The sequence below is a fragment of the Ascidiella aspersa genome, chromosome 3, assembly GCF_963924565.1.
Source record: "Ascidiella aspersa chromosome 3, kaAscAspe10.2, whole genome shotgun sequence".
NCBI classification, from domain to species: Eukaryota; Metazoa; Chordata; class Ascidiacea; order Phlebobranchia; family Ascidiidae; genus Ascidiella; species Ascidiella aspersa.
This window is the reverse complement of record NC_139449.1, coordinates 23,439,261-23,458,295: the sequence shown is the minus strand read 5'-3', so window position 1 is coordinate 23,458,295 and position 19,035 is coordinate 23,439,261. Positions and strand designations below refer to the sequence as shown.

Genomic DNA, 19,035 nt, shown 5'->3' with positions numbered 1-19,035 from the left:
TAGCCCCTCAATAAAACCATATTTGACAAATAAATATTATTTTCTCCTTTCTAACTTGCTTTATGGTGGGAGTTGATGTAGTCGATTGTTTTGCTATTCTCTATTTAGCTTTCATCCCTACGCTTTCTAAAATTTTATTTTTGGAGTTTAATAGCTTTTTTTTATTCTTCCACTGGCACATTTGTTACAGACCTTATTTTGTTAGACTGCTTAAAGAACTTTCGCATACCAACAACGCAATCTTTAACTGAAGGTAAAACGCCCTTCGAAGCTGGGATCTAACAACAAAAGTTCATAAAATAAAAAGTGCGCAACTAACCAGCAAAACACATATTGCGTTGACTGAGTTGGACATTTTATATGTAATTCACCCAAATGTTGTACTATTGCTGTTCGGAGACCCAAAAGTCTATAGGCCTACGGCATTCTCCAACGAGAAATTGTTGCATATCATTCTACAGTTAAAGTCAACAGTTGAACCTCACATGACCCGTGCAGTCCGATTAATTCAACGTCATACCAGGTTAAAATTAAGTATTCGCATACGCAATACATAATAGATAAATCGATAGGGGGCGCACCTAAAAAGTTTGGGAACCCATGGTTTAAAACCAATTTTTAATCCCCACAAACCACTTGGCTAAATTTGATGTTAAATTAATTTTTTTTAATTGAAACAATGATTTATGGTTCCAAAACTTTAGGAACTGACGTATCATTGCTGTTGGCAACCTAGACGCTTTCAAGCACGTCTATCATGTAAGTCTGTAGGGCCACCCGTACACATAGATGTAAAGAGTACTTGACTTGTAAATGCATGCAGAATAATTGATCAATATCATCGATGTCGGACATAAAAAGTACAGAATATGTAAAGTATACAATATATATAATGTATATTAATTAGCTTAGATAACAATGTAATAGCGCGTGGGTATTTTAAAATTAATTAAAGAGTAGGCGATATAAGAAAAAAAAAAAAAAAAAAAAATTTTTTTACTGTTAATCGTTTATATCTCCGCTGAGGTAACTGTTAGTATATTGAAACTGGTTGACTTTTCCTAAGTCTAGGGCATGCCTTTACAAACTTTTTAGTTGCCAACCTCTTTTAATTTATCAAAATTTTACGCGATCCCTATAGGTTTAATTAACAATTTTATGTTGTATAAAAAAATTGCGCACTCACTCGCGACCCCTTAAACTCGTGCGCAGGGTCACAATCCCCAGTTTGGGAAGCAGTGGTCTAGGACCTACATCTTTCACCATGTAAATCAGGGGTTGGCAACCTACCGCCCTGCCCGCTAATGTAATTCATCTAACCCGCCACCTCTTTGACAAACTTGTCACGAGTCCATTTTAAATACTTTTTGACCAATTTTAACTTTGCTTTTCGCTCTTCGCGCGAATGAACTTTCTAAGTCCGGTTTGTACGTTTTGGTGCTGTCTTTTGAGCTAAATCAGCGCTTCTTTACCGTTGCGCCGTGTAGTGGCTGCCAAGTGCGTCGTGGACAAACGGAAAACGCATTCCAAAATATTTGACATATATATATATATTTTTTTATTTTTTATTTTCGGCAATGTAATAAAAACTTGCGAGAAATTTAAAGATATGCCGTTATAACAATAACAAAAAATCGCACTCGCTTGGCTAGCCTTTTCACATTGAGCAACTCGCGAGTGCAAATCCTGCTCATTGTTTGCAAATACGATATATTGTTACGTCTCACACTACCAGGTTTATGTTTTTTTAATCATGAGTTTATGCGTTTTGCGTTTTATTTTAGTAAGTAGCTGGTAACAGTTAGCTACCAGCTAGTTATAGTAACTAGTTTATAATTTAGAGCAGGGGCGTGCAACGTTTCATACTGCCGGGCCAAATATGTGTATTCGGATTAGACCACGGGCCACTTGCATGTCTCGTCATCTAACTGTTAGTAAAGTGGTCGGCAAATTTTTTGTTGCGGCCCAAAGTAGTCTTTTCAGAGCTACTTAAAGGCCCACTACGTAAAACCACAACGAAAACAGTGGCGGATTCAGGGGGGTATTTGGTTTTAAGGTGAAATATTCTACGGCGCTTAATGGCCAAAACACTGCCATGCTATAATATAAAACATTATACAAAAAACGAAAATACGCGCGAAGCGCGAAAAATTTCCGTTTACATAGAGTTAAATAAAGTTGGCAAAAATATAGTTTTACAGGCTCACAAGACCACATTTGTGGGTCTTTCCAGGCTGAGCTAATTTAAAACATTATATGCCACACCAATAGTTAAAATAAAGTGCAATGAATGTACGGCTATCATGCGGCCTATACAACTACGGTACATGATAACACCAAGCTATTTAAAAATAACTCGCCGTCTACAGTTGGCCTAACACTGTGTTAGTGGCTACCACAAAAAAATTGCTCACACATGTACGTTGAACCGAACAATGCCACCTGAAAAGCGACGAATTTTCTCAGCTGTGGAAACTTATTTAGATCGAGATGTTCGCGGTAAAAACTACTTTTTAGCTGCGCAGAGAGAAATTAGTTTCTTTTTTTTTACAACACATGAACATTGAAATTGAATATAAAACAATTACATTTCAAATGGGCGAAAAAGATCAAACGGACATTTTTAATATGCTCTATTTACAAGGCCATAAGTAGCTATTCGAAAGCATTTCAAGAACAAAAAAATTGCAGCGCTCAGTGCAATTCACTTTCACACAAAGTTGTACACTTTCAGCAACAGCATCCAAAACACATTTTGTAGTTTTATTTTGTTAGCAGGCCACATTCTATTCTAATATGTTAGCAGGTCACATTCTAATTCTAATACACTAAAAATTCACATGCTATATAAGGCGACCTAGACTAAGGAACAGTCAGGAAGTTTCAATATTTTAACAGTTACGGTACCTGAATGTTTATAGTGGTGCGGGAAAAAATCAAAGCACACCGCGGGCCACATATTTTGGTTCCGCGGGCCGCATGTTGCACGCCCCTGATTTAGAGTCAACAATTCATCAAAACTCGATGGTTGACGGAAGCAGAAAGCGGAAGTAATTCCACACGATTGTGAATTGACGCTGTGTATTTCGTCGCGGAAAGTGTGCAAGCTGCTTATTTTATGTTTGACTTATGCTTCTGAATAGCTACTTGCCCATGTCACAAGCATTATAAACAGGCCGTTTGATATTTTTAGCTTATTTAAAAATTAATTATTTTTTGATTAATTCCAATGTTCATGCTAATTGCAAATAAAAAAAAATCAAATACGCAGCTAAAAAGTAGATTGGGGGCCTTCAATGCAACTCGTAGATATGACCAAAGGAAGTTTATTCCGGAATATGATATTATAATGAAGCTTACAACGTATTATTCTCACACCTACTAAGATTCAAGTCTCTCAACTTATAGAATAAAATGAAGCTGAATTATTCTGCATTTTTTTTCTTCATGGAGAAAACGGCCATTTTCGTCGCTTGCGCTAATTCTAGTATTAAAAGACTACGTGCCATGTGACTAAACTGACTATAACTTGGTAAATTTCGCATCCCCTTTATTTGGGGGATTTTAATTTATTACAATTTTTATACAGTCAAACCTAAATACTTTATACAACGATTTCCGTGTAAACCAACACACATGTGTTGTTGATGAATCTTAAACGCTTCATTCGGAATTCTTAGGCAGTGATGTGGGTCAAGGCGTCGCCAAAAGTTAATGAAGGCTACTATAGTAACCAAATGCGATTACTGCATTGCACAACATTTGTTGATACAAACCCCTCATGAAACTTGACGCTTTTTTAACTGTGCAGTCGCGCACTCCGCCATTCACGCTATAGGCTACAGCGCTTGTTTGAGGACCAGTCTAACATCTGTCAAAATAACAGCAGCTGTAGACCACTTAAAGTGCTCAAATTGGGTCCTTGACCGAATAATTGGCACCTTTCTGTTATGTTACAACGTTTTAGTCGTATAGCAACAGCGTGCCTTCAAATTGATGTGAATGAACAGAGACTAAACTAATAATAAATATGTTTTATTTCCCCCGATGACATAGTCTATAAACATTTTTTAACTTTGGGCAAGAGAAAGCTAAAAACAACAAACATTTGTTAACCGTGTAATATTGCCTAGTAAAAAGTAATTAAGTCAATAGACCATATTAGAACAACCAAGTAGCTGCTGAGCGTTACAATTCATTTACGGTTTCGCTTTTGAATGAGTCATATTCTCGTCACGCGAACTGCCGGGGCGCTGTTGGACTTTTGAAACGTTGCATCATTCCCAGCGTATAAAGCGGCCGTGCCAATTCCAGCGACGCCTTCTTCAGCGAAATATACAGTCGAAGCCGAACCACGTGGCAGCTGTTGTAGCAAAAATTGTCAACGGTCGCCGCAGGGCAAGACGTAGTAAGACGTCACAATTAAGTTTGGCGCCAAACACTCTCAGCATCTCTACCATTGTTACAAGTTCAAGGAGATTTAAGCAGTGAGTCGTATGTTTACGTTTAAATCAAGGTGAAGCAAAGCTAGCTGACTTTAAGGACTAACCTACTTCTTTGGGTTTTATGCCTTGGCGCCTGGTCAAACGAAGGCCACAAAACAGCGAAAGAGTTGTAGATGTAATTAAAGGACTGTCTGATAAAAGATTAAGTCAATAAACACCCCGCCATGTGCTTTTTCGCCCGTTAAGGTGGTGTGCCGAGTTCCGACTGGAGGTTGACGAATTATTGCACACATGGCATTTTAATTTTAACGTAGGATAAGCGAGAAGGCAGTCAATTCGAAAATACTAATATCCACGCTTTGGCTATTTGCTTACCTTGTGTGTTACCGAGTTGATTTAATATGTATTTAGGAAATGGTATATAATTTGACTTAAAACTGTGTCGGATCTCATAATAAACTTTTTAACATGGTTTTAACTATTTATCTGAATGGTGTATTAAATTTGTTTATGGCCTATACAGTTATTTAGGCGACCGAGTAAACTTTTCAGTTCAGCTTTATAACCTTCTTCTAAAGGCTATAAATTTTAATAACATTGTAATAAATTTATCTTTCTTCGTTGATTTAACTTTATATTTTTAATAAACATATTTCATCAGATAATGAAGTATGCCATTTAGAAAGTAAATTAGAGTGATCTTAGGTGAGGATAAGTTAAGTTAAGTTTGGATGTTGTCTTTGTTAATATTTTAGCTGTGTTTTGAACATACTGTTGTCCTTTTTAGTTTTGTGTTACATAAAAAAACATAATAAAAATTATGATCAATCCTGCATGAATAATGATTATTGTTATATTTCATTGTTGATTAACATAACAAATTATTTGGCGCTCGTCAACAATCCTACCACAACAAACATTATTTGGGTTAGGGTGCGGGATAGCGTTTAGGTTTGGGTAGGTTAAACAATATAATTAAATAGTAAACTTGATTCATCGTCACCCAAAGATTAACCGACACCCTAACCCAAACATTCTGCGTTGCTTTAATAATTTGCAATGCTGTGGCAGGATTCTAGACCAGCGCCAGTTATTTTTCTAAATTTCATACTTTTAATATGTGTATAATTGGTTACAAACAGCGTTGTTTTATAGGTGCTTTGGGGGACATCGAAATATTGTTTTTATTGTTAATGAACGTTGTTTGTTAAAATGAGTAAACGGAGTTTGGAAAAGGTTCCTTGTGAGGATGCTAGCAGCTCTTCTAGTGACAACCCTGGTGATAGCCAAGTTGTCCTAAAACAAAAGATCACTCTTGTCAATGGCTGTGCTATTATTGTTGGGACAATTATTGGGTCAGGAATTTTCATATCGCCCGTCGGTGTTTTCAAGGAAGTCAATTCAGTGGGACTCAGTTTAATCGTCTGGGCCATTGGCGGTTTCTTTTCAACAATTGGTGCTCTTTGCTATGCCGAACTTGGAACAACAATTGTCAAATCCGGTGGTGACTATGCCTACATCAGAGAATTCTACGGACCCCTTCCGGCCTTTCTTCGTTTGTGGATTGCGTTGCTTATTATCAGGCCAACATCACAGGCAGCCATCGCCCTGACCTTCTCCAACTATTTGGTTCAGCCCTTCTTTCCCAGCTGTTCAGAACTAATGCCGGAAGGCTCCATACGACTCTTTGCTGCTGTTTGCTTGAGTAAGATACTTTTTAGTTGCCAGATCTACCAGTCATTTGTTGTATTACACTAATTTTAAATTATTTTTTAGTTTATATTAACTTATTTTGTATTGTTGATAATAATCGTTTGTTGCTTTTATGGTTTTAAAATTTTAGTTAACATTTCATTTTTTTTAATTCAAAACAGTTGTCTTATCATTTGTGAATTGTATGAGTGTAAGAAGTGCAACAAGGGTACAGGACGTCTTCACAGCTGCAAAGCTACTGGCTCTTGTTCTCATTGTTGTTATTGGAATTGTGCGAATTTGCCAAGGTATGTTAGAAGAATATTGAAGTAATAAACAGTTTACAATATGTTCCCTGCTCAACCAGTGTCTGATCACAAGGGTATACTAAGTATGTACAGGAGGTATATTTCCTACACATGCTAAAAAGTGTCAAATTTTCTTTCTAAATAAGTGCTGTTCATCAAAAAAAAATTTAATTTTATATATTTTCTTACCTTTTTACTGTTAAATCATAATCATCGGTGATCCTTGGTGGATTTATATTTGTAGTTTATATATTTAATTGTACACAGCACTATTTTTTGTGCTTTAAACATCTACCGCAAAATTACATGTTTTTCTCAAGTGTTGGGATTCTTAAGTTTGAGTATGGGATTAAGGCTTCTAGGTTTGATGGCGCAATAGGATGTGTTAAGCCATTTGAGTTTTGTAGTGACAATTTCTGCAGTATTTACAACGCACTATTTGTCATTGACATGTGAGTGGCAAAAGTGTTAAAAGGCATGTAGGCCAAACACTTTGTTCAGGCTTTCTATTGGAGAATTATAGGGGTGTGATCTGAAAAGAAATTTGATATGTATTCTGTACAGAGTGCAGAGAGCAGTTGCATTTTTAATATTCAGGCTCCCACAAAAAACCCTTGTTGTTTTAACAGTTTTTTGTTGTACGGTAAACAGAAATTATTATTTTTTTGTCATTTTAGGACACTATCAATATCTAATGCCTGCAGCAGCCTTTGAAGGAACAACCTCCGATATTGGAAGAATCGTTTTGGCATTTTACAATAGCTTGTATGCTTATGGGGGATGGTATGTTTCTATCTAGTTCGTTTCTCCTTAAATATGTTTTGCAGTGATACAAAGTGGCTAACAATTTGTGTTTGAATTTTTAGTCCTAATTTTTCAATCCTTGACAAATTTCAAAGTGTTATTTTGTTTTCAGGAACTACCTCAATTTTGTCACAGAAGAAATGAAGGACCCATACAAGTAAGATTTGTTATACTATAATTGTCTTAAAAATCATCTCAAATTCTAATTTTGTTTTATTTTATAGAAACCTTCCAAGAGCCATTATGATTTCCCTTCCTCTTGTTTCCATAATCTATGTGACAGCCAACCTTGCCTACTTCACAGTTATTTCACCAGATGACTTTTTAGACACCAATGCAGTTGCAGTGGTATGACTAAAGAGCTTTAATTAGTACAATTATGAGATTCATATTATTGAATTATTGTTACCATTGACCACTAAACAATTTTCTTTTTTAACTTCATTCGTGTGGAACAGTTGCTCATAGTATATATTTTTAATCGTATTGGAACTAAACAAGACTTAACCCCAAATTAGTGAAAATATTTTTGCAGCATCCTTGAAAAAATCATTCTTTATTTGCATTTGTAAAATCATTGATTTATTACTACCTATAAAGTGCAATGTGAACAAAGTCTATGTCAACAAAGTTCGTCCTAAGGAGCAGTTGAAGTGTTTACTTGTAACTAAGTATTTGTTTCCTCAACAAACAAACGATTAGAGTGTGGAAAAAAAGTTAAACCATTTTCTTGCAAAAGACTATCTTAAAGTTTGACCTACTTCTTACTTCTTGAAATGTTGTCCTTTTGTGTATTTAAATTGTTTAATTTAAACTTTGCTTTAAATTTAAAGGGTTTTAGTTATATCTTTTTTATCACTCGTCTGCAAAATATTAGCATTGTGACATATGCCAGTAATGTATGGTATTATCAATTTATTTAGAAAATAAAATTATTGGAATACCAAACTATATATATATTATTTATGTTTTCAACTAAACAAACATCTTTTATTTAGGTGTTTGGCGACAGGACACTTGGTGTGATGACCTGGATTATTCCGGTCTTTGTGTCCCTTTCTTGTTTTGGATCAGTAAACGGATCAATTTTCACGTCTTCAAGGTATGTGTATGGCAAAGCTGTGAATAATATTATACAGTTTTACGCAAACCAAAACTTACAGAATAAAAAGTGCTAAAAGTTGCTTCTTAACAAAGACTTTGTGTATTATCTGTCTTATTTTTTCTTTACTAACTCCAGTAGTAAGTAAGGAATTCCAAGCTAATTGTTTCCCAATAAAACGTTTGGTTCTAAATGCAGATATTTGACATGGGAAAAAACACGAAAGTGCTAAATTAAGAAAGCAAACAATGTGTTTAGGTTGTTTTTTGTTGGAGCAAGAGAAGGTCAGCTTCCAAACATATTGGCAATGATTCACACACAACGTTACACTCCAGTACCAGCTATTATATTTAATGTAGGTATTAAAAACATGTATAAATTTCTAAAATAATGAATGTAAATTTATTTTATTTTAGTGTGCTTATTAAGTAATACTCGGTCTCAGAGTATAACTTGTTTATGTTGTATAGCTTTTCAGAGTTATTCAAAATGTTTGAAAATATGTATATCAATGAAAATGTATGTTACTTTATTTGCAGTGCTTTATGTCGCTACTCTACCTTGTGTCTGGTGACATCTGGAGTTTAATTACATACTTCAGTTTCTTTAACTGGCTTTGCGTTGGATTGGCCATTTTGGGTCTGATCTGGTGGCGTTACAAGTATCCTGACCTGGAAAGGCCAGTCAAGGTAGTGCAAATTTCTGTTGTTGGACATTTTTAATCACTTCATTCACTTGGCAAACAAACCATATTCAAATATTTGCGTGATTCCTAATTTCCTAAATTTTGACCGAATCATGGGTAACATAACAACAATATATATAGGTTTTCTTAGTTGAAATAGATACATTTTATTTTGTCTCTGTGGTTTACAGGCTGGCTGAATAATTTTACCTTGCATTTACTGTGGTATGTTCATGACCTAATTTTGTCCCTTTTTCATGTCCAGTTCCACATTGCCCTTCCAATCACCTTCTTCCTTGCTTCTGCCTTCCTGGTCATCATGGCTGTTTATGCTGCACCAAAGGAGTGTGGCATCGGAGCTTGCATTGTGCTTTCGGGTATCCCTGTGTACTTAATCGGAGTGCGCTACCAACATAAACAACCAAGATGGCTAGACAGGGGAATGAGTAAGTCATGTTTCATTTAATAAAACTAATTTCTTAAGGAGTTAAAACCGTTGGTTATTCACATAAGATTAGTAGAAAATAATTGTAGCACCTTGATGTGACCAATTGCCTTAATTTGTATGTTTATGTAATTTGTCTTAAAAAATCCAAATTCTTTTATTATGTATTGTCACTGAGTTATTCGTTAAGTAGAATGGTTGGCAGTTTGCATGCACCAAATATGTTTTATTCAATCCCTTCTCTGTTGGGATTGTCTCACTAGTTGATAGCCACATAAAACGATAACCTTCTGACCCTGGATTTGCCCTTTTTGTCTTTCATTTGCTTCATCTACTATTCATCACAATCCCATCCACCCATTCAACTATCTATCTTTATTTTGCTGATCGCATCATCCAGGATGGATGACACTCGACTTGCAAAAAATTCTGCAAGTTGTATTCCAGGAGAATCAGTAAACACGGTTGGTGGCCCAGCGCCACTGGCGTCTTATTTACTTAACTAAATTACGTTAAACATTTGGTGACAGGCACGATTTTGGCCTTAACTGCCTTCAGTAAACTATCTATTATTTGCTTGTTAACATTTTAGCTCAAAGTTATTTTTACTGCGAAAAAAGCTAGGTCGTGATACTGATGTTTTATAATCGTTTAACTTGGACTTGGCAAGGCGTTTTTTATTTTTAGTTAACAGTAATATCGTTAGTACATTGTGCAAGACCTAATTCAAAATATAAAAAAATAATCATTTTACCTAATCCGTCATTTTTTCATGCGTAACTGTAACTGGGCACATAGCGGCTGCTTAGCTTTTTCAGTTGAACGTTAATGTGTTGCGAATCAGTACGACTGTTTGTGCTCGTTTAAATTTTGGAAATGTGGACGAGCGTTGATGTATGGCTGCTCTTCCTGTGTCGGGAAAGGCAAATATTTTGTTTCCCAAAGTACCGAGCTAATCGGTTGGGCACCGCGATTGTTGACAAATGGATTGTTTGCCTTTGGGTGAAAAGTTGTTGGAGTTTAGCTAGATCAACGATCCATATATCGAGCGGCTGTACAAATCCGTGAAAAACAATTTTATGAATGATTTTAGTTTTAATGTCTTACTTTTTTGTTATGTTTTTAGGACGAAACAAAATTTCACAAAATAGCGACTTAAAATATGATTTGCAAGTGCTTTGGTTGTTACTAATCTGCAGTTAATTAAAAAAACATAACCCATTGCGTTCGAGCAGCGTGTGGCTTTTGTTGCGAAATTGTCCCTATTCTTTCCTTTGTTTTGTAATCGCATTAACCTATTTTCCATGGCACGCAAATACATAACACTTGCAACTCGATTCAGAGGCTATATGTGTTAGTGGAACGAACGCCTGAAAGTTGTGTTTTGTTTGTTGTGTCAATAATTTAGCTCCACAATAATAAATACCTTCTTTAGTTAAAAAACATATTTCGATCAAAGCATTTTGTAAATCACTGAATTCCTCGTTCAAACTGATTCGCAAAAACTATAGTTGGAGCTCGCTTGACCCAAACATCATAGTATTTAGAGCACATATTACTAGCAAAATAATCTATCAAAAAGCGCTGTTTTCTCATAACAACGCAACGCTAAATTCTAGGTTTTGTATGTTACTGGATTATATTTTCCGCCCAAACAAATGTTCTCGTATTGACTCGTTACCATTGGGTGAGCAAAAAAGAGAAGCAATACATCCAATTTGCTTTCTTGTGGTTTCCTGAAGGCCAAACCGTGACATAATCTGCACCTGTTTGACAGGATTCGCTGCCTCATAAAAAGTAATTCTATTTCAAATAGGACACTCTTTGGCTTATAATACCGTAATATGCCGATTTAATATTGATGTAGGCTAAAACATAAGGTGTTTATAAAATCGTGTCGACAACACTAGGGCAAACCCGAAAAAAATTTAACTCCCTATAGAAGTGTCCTTGGTTTGTTTCACAACACTATTACTTTAGTCACTGGTTGACAACGGTATTGTAGGGTTGGTTGTAGAGTGGTTTGTATTATTCATAAACTAGCAGTTAAAGGTGATAATTTATTTTGAAAAAATGCCATATTTACTCGATTTAAAAAATGTGGTATTTACCGTTAAATAAAAACAGCATTTATTGAAATTTAGTTGTAGCCGACATAAATAAAGATTTCTTTTTAATTTAAAATTTTATTGCACAAGATGAGAGAGAAACTTCTGTAAAAAAGGAAAACGTTTTCTAACAAAAGAAAACAAAAATTATAGCACATAAATCGGCAACTGTGGAATGCTTGGCTTAATCTTGAAAATTAGTAAGTCTTTTGAATAATTTTATATCTCAAAACGCGAATATTTTATGTGCAGCGCATTATATTTTTGTGGAAATTACAATAGTGTGAAACTTGATGAAGTGCTCGGCTGTTTGTATGTTCTGTTATTTCCCAGTATTATTGTATAAAATCCTGCTAACTTGTCAATGAGAAGTCGGTAGCCTTGAATGATATTTGGAAACATCCGTTGGATAGTTCTGACATATTACGTTTAGGTTGAAATAATTTTTTTTGATTTTGCAATCACGCTTTGTGCCAATTTTTGACCCTTTAACCAGCTTGAAAACTTTGATTCTGAAACATTTTGCACCTCTTTGGTGTTTGTGTCATTTTCACACGGCTGAAGCTGCTAAAAAAAATTTAGCAAAATTATTTTTTTAAGTGTGGTTTAACCTGTACAACATAGTCTGAATGTGACTATGCCCTGTCTGAATCGAAAATCTAACATACGTATTACTGTTATAAATTATTATCGCCTTCTTCTGAATTTATAGATTTTTGTATAGTTTTTTGTTCAAAATTTGTAGCTTTTATTTAAAGTAATGCCTTTGAATCCGCTGTGATTGTCATATTTCCCTAAATTCATTATGGTAAAAATTAAGTCTATTAAACTCAATATTTTTAATTGTTGATTAACGTCAACGGACCACGAGCCCTATCCAAGCACTTGGGTGAACTGGAGTTATTAAAATAAAAAACATCCTTTAGTCGAAACTCCTGTTAGATTCCAAATTCAATAGAAAACTTTTGCCCTGAATAGAACTCTACCGGGGTTGTTAGGGGTCAAAGAGGCGTGTTTCAACAGACGCGCTCTGATTGGCTCCGTGCTCTGCTCCTCGATTAGTGCTTGTAATAATCTCTGCGATGTTGATTTTCTCATACTTGTACTGTATTGTAGGTATGTCGTTTTAAAAGCCGCCGCAATGTTGGTTGCCTGCGTGGTTAAGCATATCCTTATAAGGTTTATGTCTTTGTGTCTTTTATTTTTGTTATCTTATCGTAGACTTGCAAATTGCTATAGTTGCTGCTAAAGTTTGCTGTGTCTTGGTTACCATACGCCAAATCCGTGTTCGTTTATTTGCGCAACATAGTAAAAAACTTTTTATCGTAATTTAAATGTTAAGATATTTTTGTGCAAAGCTACCAGGCTGTCCATTAAACACTTTACGGTATTGTTTTAGTAAGGGATACCTGATACCGTACACTTCCAAATTCCAATGAAGCCTTTTGTGATCCAATAGCCATCTTTCATTAAAAGTACAAACGGAAAATTCTACGTCTAAAACGCGATCTTAACGTAGGAGACCGGCTACTTGCACTTTAAATAGGATAGGTAATTTGCTGAATGACATGGTTTAAGTGTATGATACCTTACCAGGAATGCTTGGGGCGCGATTGCCACCAGAGTATTTTGGCCAACGATCGATATTTCCAGGGTTTTTGGAATTAGACTGTTTCCCGATTTTATCGAGCTTTACTATTTTAAACCGCCGCGCAAAGCAGCTGCTGTTGTGCGTGAGCGGCCTGAGCGCGCAAGTTTCAAGCTTAATGGTAGCCTTTACCTTTATGAAAGTGTACAGTCAGCTATACACAAAGTGCATTTTACGTTGTTAATGATTGGGCGCCAGCGCGTGCCATGTACGATTGTACGTGACCCTGTACTTGCGCGCGACGCGAGAAGTACCCATACGTTCAGTTTGCGACAAACAAGTGCGACCCAAGTCCAACCTGCTCACCGTTGTTTGTCGGTTGTTATCGCGCATTGTTGTGCACACAACGTCGGCGGTCCGACCGCTCATTTCAAGGCCACTTCGCGAAAATGTGTAGACATTTCCGTCGCTCACGTCCCCCGGTGTATTGTCGTTTGTCGTAAGTTTTCCCGCCCATACCGGAGCAGTCTTTGCTTCAGGATCGCCCTTTATTGGTCGCTGGTATTCGTAGAAAAAATGCGTTTTGTACAAGTTGCCTCTCTTATATACTACATGGGTTTATCTTACCAATCCCTATTTGTTAATGGTTTCGACTTTTTGCTAATAACCTTATTCTCTCGCAGACAAAAGCACGGCTTTCCTGCAAACCCTTTTCGAAGTCGTCTTTCAAGAAAATGCGGATTAGGCTCCAGAAACAATTTAATACGGATCCGTCATCTATACACGTCACCGCAAGTTTTAAAACCAGGAATTTCGAAGACATACTTTTGGTCTTGCCCGTTATTTGCGGATGGATCCTGAAGTTGCTCACCTCGCTTATTCCCACGCTCTTTGTGTGACGTAAACCGTGTTGGTGACGTTAAGTTTGTTTTATGTTTTATGACGTAGTGAATACGCTTGGTGTTTGCGCAAAATAAAAACCCGAAATTTTTAGAAACGATAACATTATGCGCGTTAACTTAAAAAAAACAAATTCTAGGTTTCAGCCCAAAATTACACTTTTTAGTTTGAGACGGGGTTTTCACTCCCCCCTAGTTATAAAAATCCGAAACCCTTCCAAGCTAACCCTGATTAAAGTACTGATGTTAGGCATAATTTGAAAAAGTAATATTGCAAAGGCTAATAGTAATTTGTAAAACTGCTCTTTAGGTCTACCTGGAACTCCTATCGATAACCCCCTGGCCTAGTGATTTCGCAAACCCTAGTTTAAGAATTCTGTAAAAAAGTTGTTTTTCGTGAATGCCGACTGGTAATATTCTGGCTTTATATGACCTCTACTTATTGTAAACTGTTTATTTTAAACCGTTTAAAACTTTAATCGAATTACTCCATGTATTGCGCAATCACCGCGTAGCTAGTTTTACGTTAAGTTCTTATATCTGAGGTAATAGCAAAATACATTCGCGGCGTATATGGTCTTTAAAAGTTAATTTCATGATACTCTGACAACTTAGTTATGTGCTTTACGCTTTTAGTGTTCGTAAAAGTTATCCCTTCAAACTATATGAAGTACATTTCATACGACTTGAAGTAATGCAATGATTTCGGGCAATTTTTGGGGTGTTTCCACCATAACTGGTTGTTTAGATTTTAAACTTACGCGACATAATCGTATATAGCGCCGTTGTTTTTAAACAAGCGTTTTCAGATCCACTATTTTATTTTTTTTTCTTGTTTTCGTTTTTCTTATATGGGTCATTGTTCCCAAAATGTAACAGTTACAAACGAAGTAAAACTAAAAGCCTATCCTAGTTGAGTGATAACGAACATGACCGCTCTCATTATATTTTTAAAATTTATAGTAATAGCTTTAAAAGAATTGCTTGACCTCTTGCTAAAAAGTAACATTATTTGTTTCGTGTTTGCTCGCATTTAATAATTTGAAAAGTTGTGAAAAAAGTGATTTATGTTTTTCAAATCATTTATTCGAGATATGTTTTTTATACAAGGAGTTCGTAGGGCCACTGTACAGCTTTGAGCCATTGAAAAACTAACACTGTGGCTCGTTGGTGGTTGTGGACACTAAACGTAATTAAAAAAAGGCAAATTAAACAAATATTTTTAATTTTTCAACTATTTTCTTCTTGTGTAGCTTTACTATAAGGAAGGTTCGATTAAAAACACTGCATCGTTTTATTGGAGTTGAAGCCTGACCGTTTAGTTAAGAGTTTGTTTATGCGCGTATTGTTAAACACAACTTGTATTGCAGGTTATACTATTAAAGTATACAGATATGTGTAAATTACCAGAGTTATTGATTCGGTGCTTGGATTTCTTGCCGTATTTTTGTTTTGGCAAGTCATGCACAGAAATTCTTAAATACGTGCGAGATACGAAGATAGATATGGTTTTTCACGTTGACAATATGTTATTATAATGTGCTACCATAATACTTGGTGTTAGATTGTGGATTTCGCGAAACATTACTTTATTTGGGGTGATTTTTTTTAGAAAACCAGGGCCGAACATGTTTTTCTTTTTGCTGGGTGCTGTTTCTTACCTTGAGTTGACCAGATAGCTCCCATAGATTAAATATTATAATTGACGTGTAACTTTTAACCTTTTTTTGTTTACAATTTTGCCCAATCCTTTTAGGCAATAAATGGCGTCAACGGGACGCTTTTCATTACCGCTTTAACTTATTTAGACAATGCTTGCCTTTTATTTCTGCGTATGTTGTACTAATTGAGTAGTAATAATAGGCAACGACTAGTAGTTTAATAGCTACTAGCTTGCGGTAGCGTTTAGTCCCAGTTTGATCGACTTTTAGTAATTGGTGTTTATGTTTATTTCCTAATTAGTACCGACAATGCTGTGGCTTGCTGGTTTTGTTCTTGTTGTTGTAGTATACTTTTGTGTTTTGTTACTTACTAAATGACCAGGCCCAACAAAACGGCATTCAAAAAATATATTTAAGTACAGAATTAGCTGTTTTTTGGCAAAAAACAAGCGTAGCCTGGTCACTGTTTTAGTCGCAGCTCAATCGGTTTGCTTATCGCGCATGATTATTGGTTGTAAAATGCGTTTACTCATTCATTATTCTTTCGCACACTACATAATATTATTGTTTGACGCGTAATTTTCTTTTTAAGCCGTTTCGAAAGAGGATCGGTTTCAATTGATTTGTATTTCAGCAATTTGATGTTTACAGATCTATAAACTTGCATTTTAATTTGTCCGTGTGTCGCACTACCGAAACTTTACTCCCTATAGCTTTTCATTAAGAAAGCGTCCGTACTTTATCGTCATCTTTTTTAGCGAACTCACTCTGTGCGGTAATTGATGGCGGTGCGAATTGCCTTTATTGTTGATTGTTGACTTTTGTGGGATTTAACAAAAATACAAACCAAATTCCTACCGCTTTTTATGCCGTAGAGAAGTTAGGTACAGCTCTGAATTCACTAAAATTCCGCAGAAAATTAAGGAGCTGCCAGCTGTGTTTAAATACCATAACCTAAAAGCGTATACTTTTTTTAAATTCCATTAGTGTTGTTTTTAAACCAGTTTGGGGAATGTTTAAGTTTGATGCTGTTTAGAAATATGATGACATAAAAACATACCCAAAAGTCAGGATGAATGGTCAGTGGTCACCAACATCTCAACCTCTATCTAACTTCAAAAAGGGGGCCCAATATTTAGGAAAGGACTAAACAGTTTTCATTCGCGTAAGAATACCGTGAAATATGGTAAAGTGAGTAAATATAGAGCCTTTAAAAGTGCTTTGATATGTCAATAGATGTTTGACCATAATGAAACACTAACCTCATTTCTGTTTGACGCGCATTTGTTTTCTAATCCCCTTTTTTGACGCACGAAGCATTTTCTGGGTTTTGTGACAGTTGGGAGAAAATCCAAATATCGCCATCTGTACAGCGAATAGGCCTCCGGATGTACGACGTACGTCCTTAAAGAGCGGAAACAGCTTAACTGCCCTGTTCGTCGGATTACCGAAATAAACGCCTTGTTGAAGTAACTTACCTTGAGTGTTACGCGCGGAATAATGTGATTTTGTCACGAAAATGTTAGGTACCGTAGGGGAGACCTACTATTGTTTTTTCTACGTTTTATTTTTGCCATCAATTTCATACTTCTTTTATGCAGTTGACCTGGACGTGAAAATAAAAACAGCTAGCTTTCCATAAATCTTTAACATACTTGCGTTTTTTAACTTTTTAGCATTTTTACCCCTCCTAATGTCTTAGGAAATGTGGCGCAATAATTATAATTATCAGTGCTGATAAATTAATGATGAAACCACACAAGAGTTAATTATTGTAAATTAATGTTGGTAGGCTGGTACTTTTGTATTTTAATTTCATTTTGTTGTGTAGGCCTACTCTATTGTTCTAAAAATCAATTAATTACTAAAAGTAAGAAACAATGCTTTAGGATTTTTAGCACCACAATTATACTTTAGGACAAACTTTCACACTATTTAAAGATTAACACGCAAGGGGTGAATACAAGTGGACGGGTTCAAACATCAAATCCGTGTTCTCCCAGTAAAACCTTGTAGTTTAGGCTTACGTTAACGACTACAGCAAACTGAGGTAGCCTACCCCAAATATAGACCAGCAACGAGTTTCCGAAATTTAAAGATTGGGTCTGTACCGAGCGATAACTTTCACTGGTTATATAACCCAATATTCGTTCCCGAAAGTGCTTCACTCCCATTTCAACCCGTTATTTGTTAACAGCATTCAGCATTTACAGTATGACAGCATGTCAGCATTCAGCATTTACAATATGGCATGGTCCAATCCCGCATTAATTCGTAAAGCGAATTTCTAAACAATAAATATTCCGTAAAAACAATCTCGCGTAGCAGTAATTATAAACGAGCTATCATTTCCTGGCATAAACATTGCTGATATTAAAAATATATCTAAAACAATTTCCCGTATGAGTTTTTTAGCGTCGTCTGTGAAACGCAACAGATATTTTTTATTGTGAGTTTATTGTCCGGAGTGCTGATTTTGGGCCTTATCACTAATAAAGTTTGGCCAAGCTAAAAAAAAATTAAGACTCACTGGCTAATATTATTTAAACTTTAAAGAACACGTTGGCTCGTCAATTAAACTTTAGTCTTTCGCTATAGCTTTTTTCCTTGCCAACTCGATATAAATCATACTTTTTAAACCCTCCACGATGAATATTGTTCATACTTGTGTAATGTCTAATCCAGTGAGTTTTGTGTTCGTCATTTTCAGTTCACCAAAATAAATTGCCATTTTTAATTTGGCGCTTCCAATCGAATCGTTAGCATCATCTAGCGTAATTCTTTAAGTACACTATAAACGTGGATGGTTTATTTAAATGAATATTGTGTAGGCCTATAGAGTAAAAATACGGACTCAGATAATCTTTATAACTGATTTTCTAAATCCCGAAAATGTTGTTTGAAAGTTTGCCACTCTGCCCAGAGCCAGGGTGTTTTGCGCTCGTTGGCAAACTATAAAATTGGCGCCCCCTCCTCCACGTTTAATCACATTTTCTATTACACAAACATAACATACCTTACTTTATACAAATAAACAATTCAAATTTTAATAGAACATTGTATTCAAAAAAAAAGCAACCTCATTTTGGCATTTGCCAGCCTCAGTTTGACGTCCCTTTACCTTGGCGCCCGGGGACATATGTACCCCACCGCCCCCCTTAGCCACGCCTCTGACTCTGCCTACTCGTCACACTTCTGTGTGAGATAATACGTAACACCTAATGTGTTCTTTCAATTTCTAATGCTTTTGTTGTTTTTTTCTATACGCAGTGGCACTTTTTACGTTTTTCGTAGACAA

General features: G+C 35.8%; 1 protein-coding gene across 2 annotated transcripts; it reads left to right on the top strand.

Annotated features, from left to right (window-relative positions):
• The first annotated feature begins 5,597 nt into the window (after window positions 1-5,597).
• Window positions 5,598-16,626, top strand: LOC146160966 (large neutral amino acids transporter small subunit 1-like). 2 transcript variants are annotated; one of them, XM_083386105.1, is made up of 11 exons: window positions 5,598-6,150; window positions 6,320-6,445; window positions 7,123-7,228; window positions 7,362-7,406; window positions 7,474-7,597; window positions 8,248-8,351; window positions 8,610-8,706; window positions 8,891-9,040; window positions 9,302-9,482; window positions 9,882-9,945; window positions 13,861-16,626. In XM_083386105.1, exons 1-10 carry the CDS (start codon window positions 5,658-5,660, stop codon window positions 9,938-9,940), a joined length of 1,485 nt encoding a protein of 494 aa, XP_083242231.1. In that variant the 5' UTR covers window positions 5,598-5,657; the 3' UTR covers window positions 9,941-9,945; window positions 13,861-16,626. The 2 variants fall into 2 exon arrangements, with proteins under 2 accessions (XP_083242231.1, XP_083242230.1); XM_083386104.1 differs by lacking the exon at window positions 9,882-9,945.
• The last annotated feature ends 2,409 nt before the right edge of the window (window positions 16,627-19,035 follow it).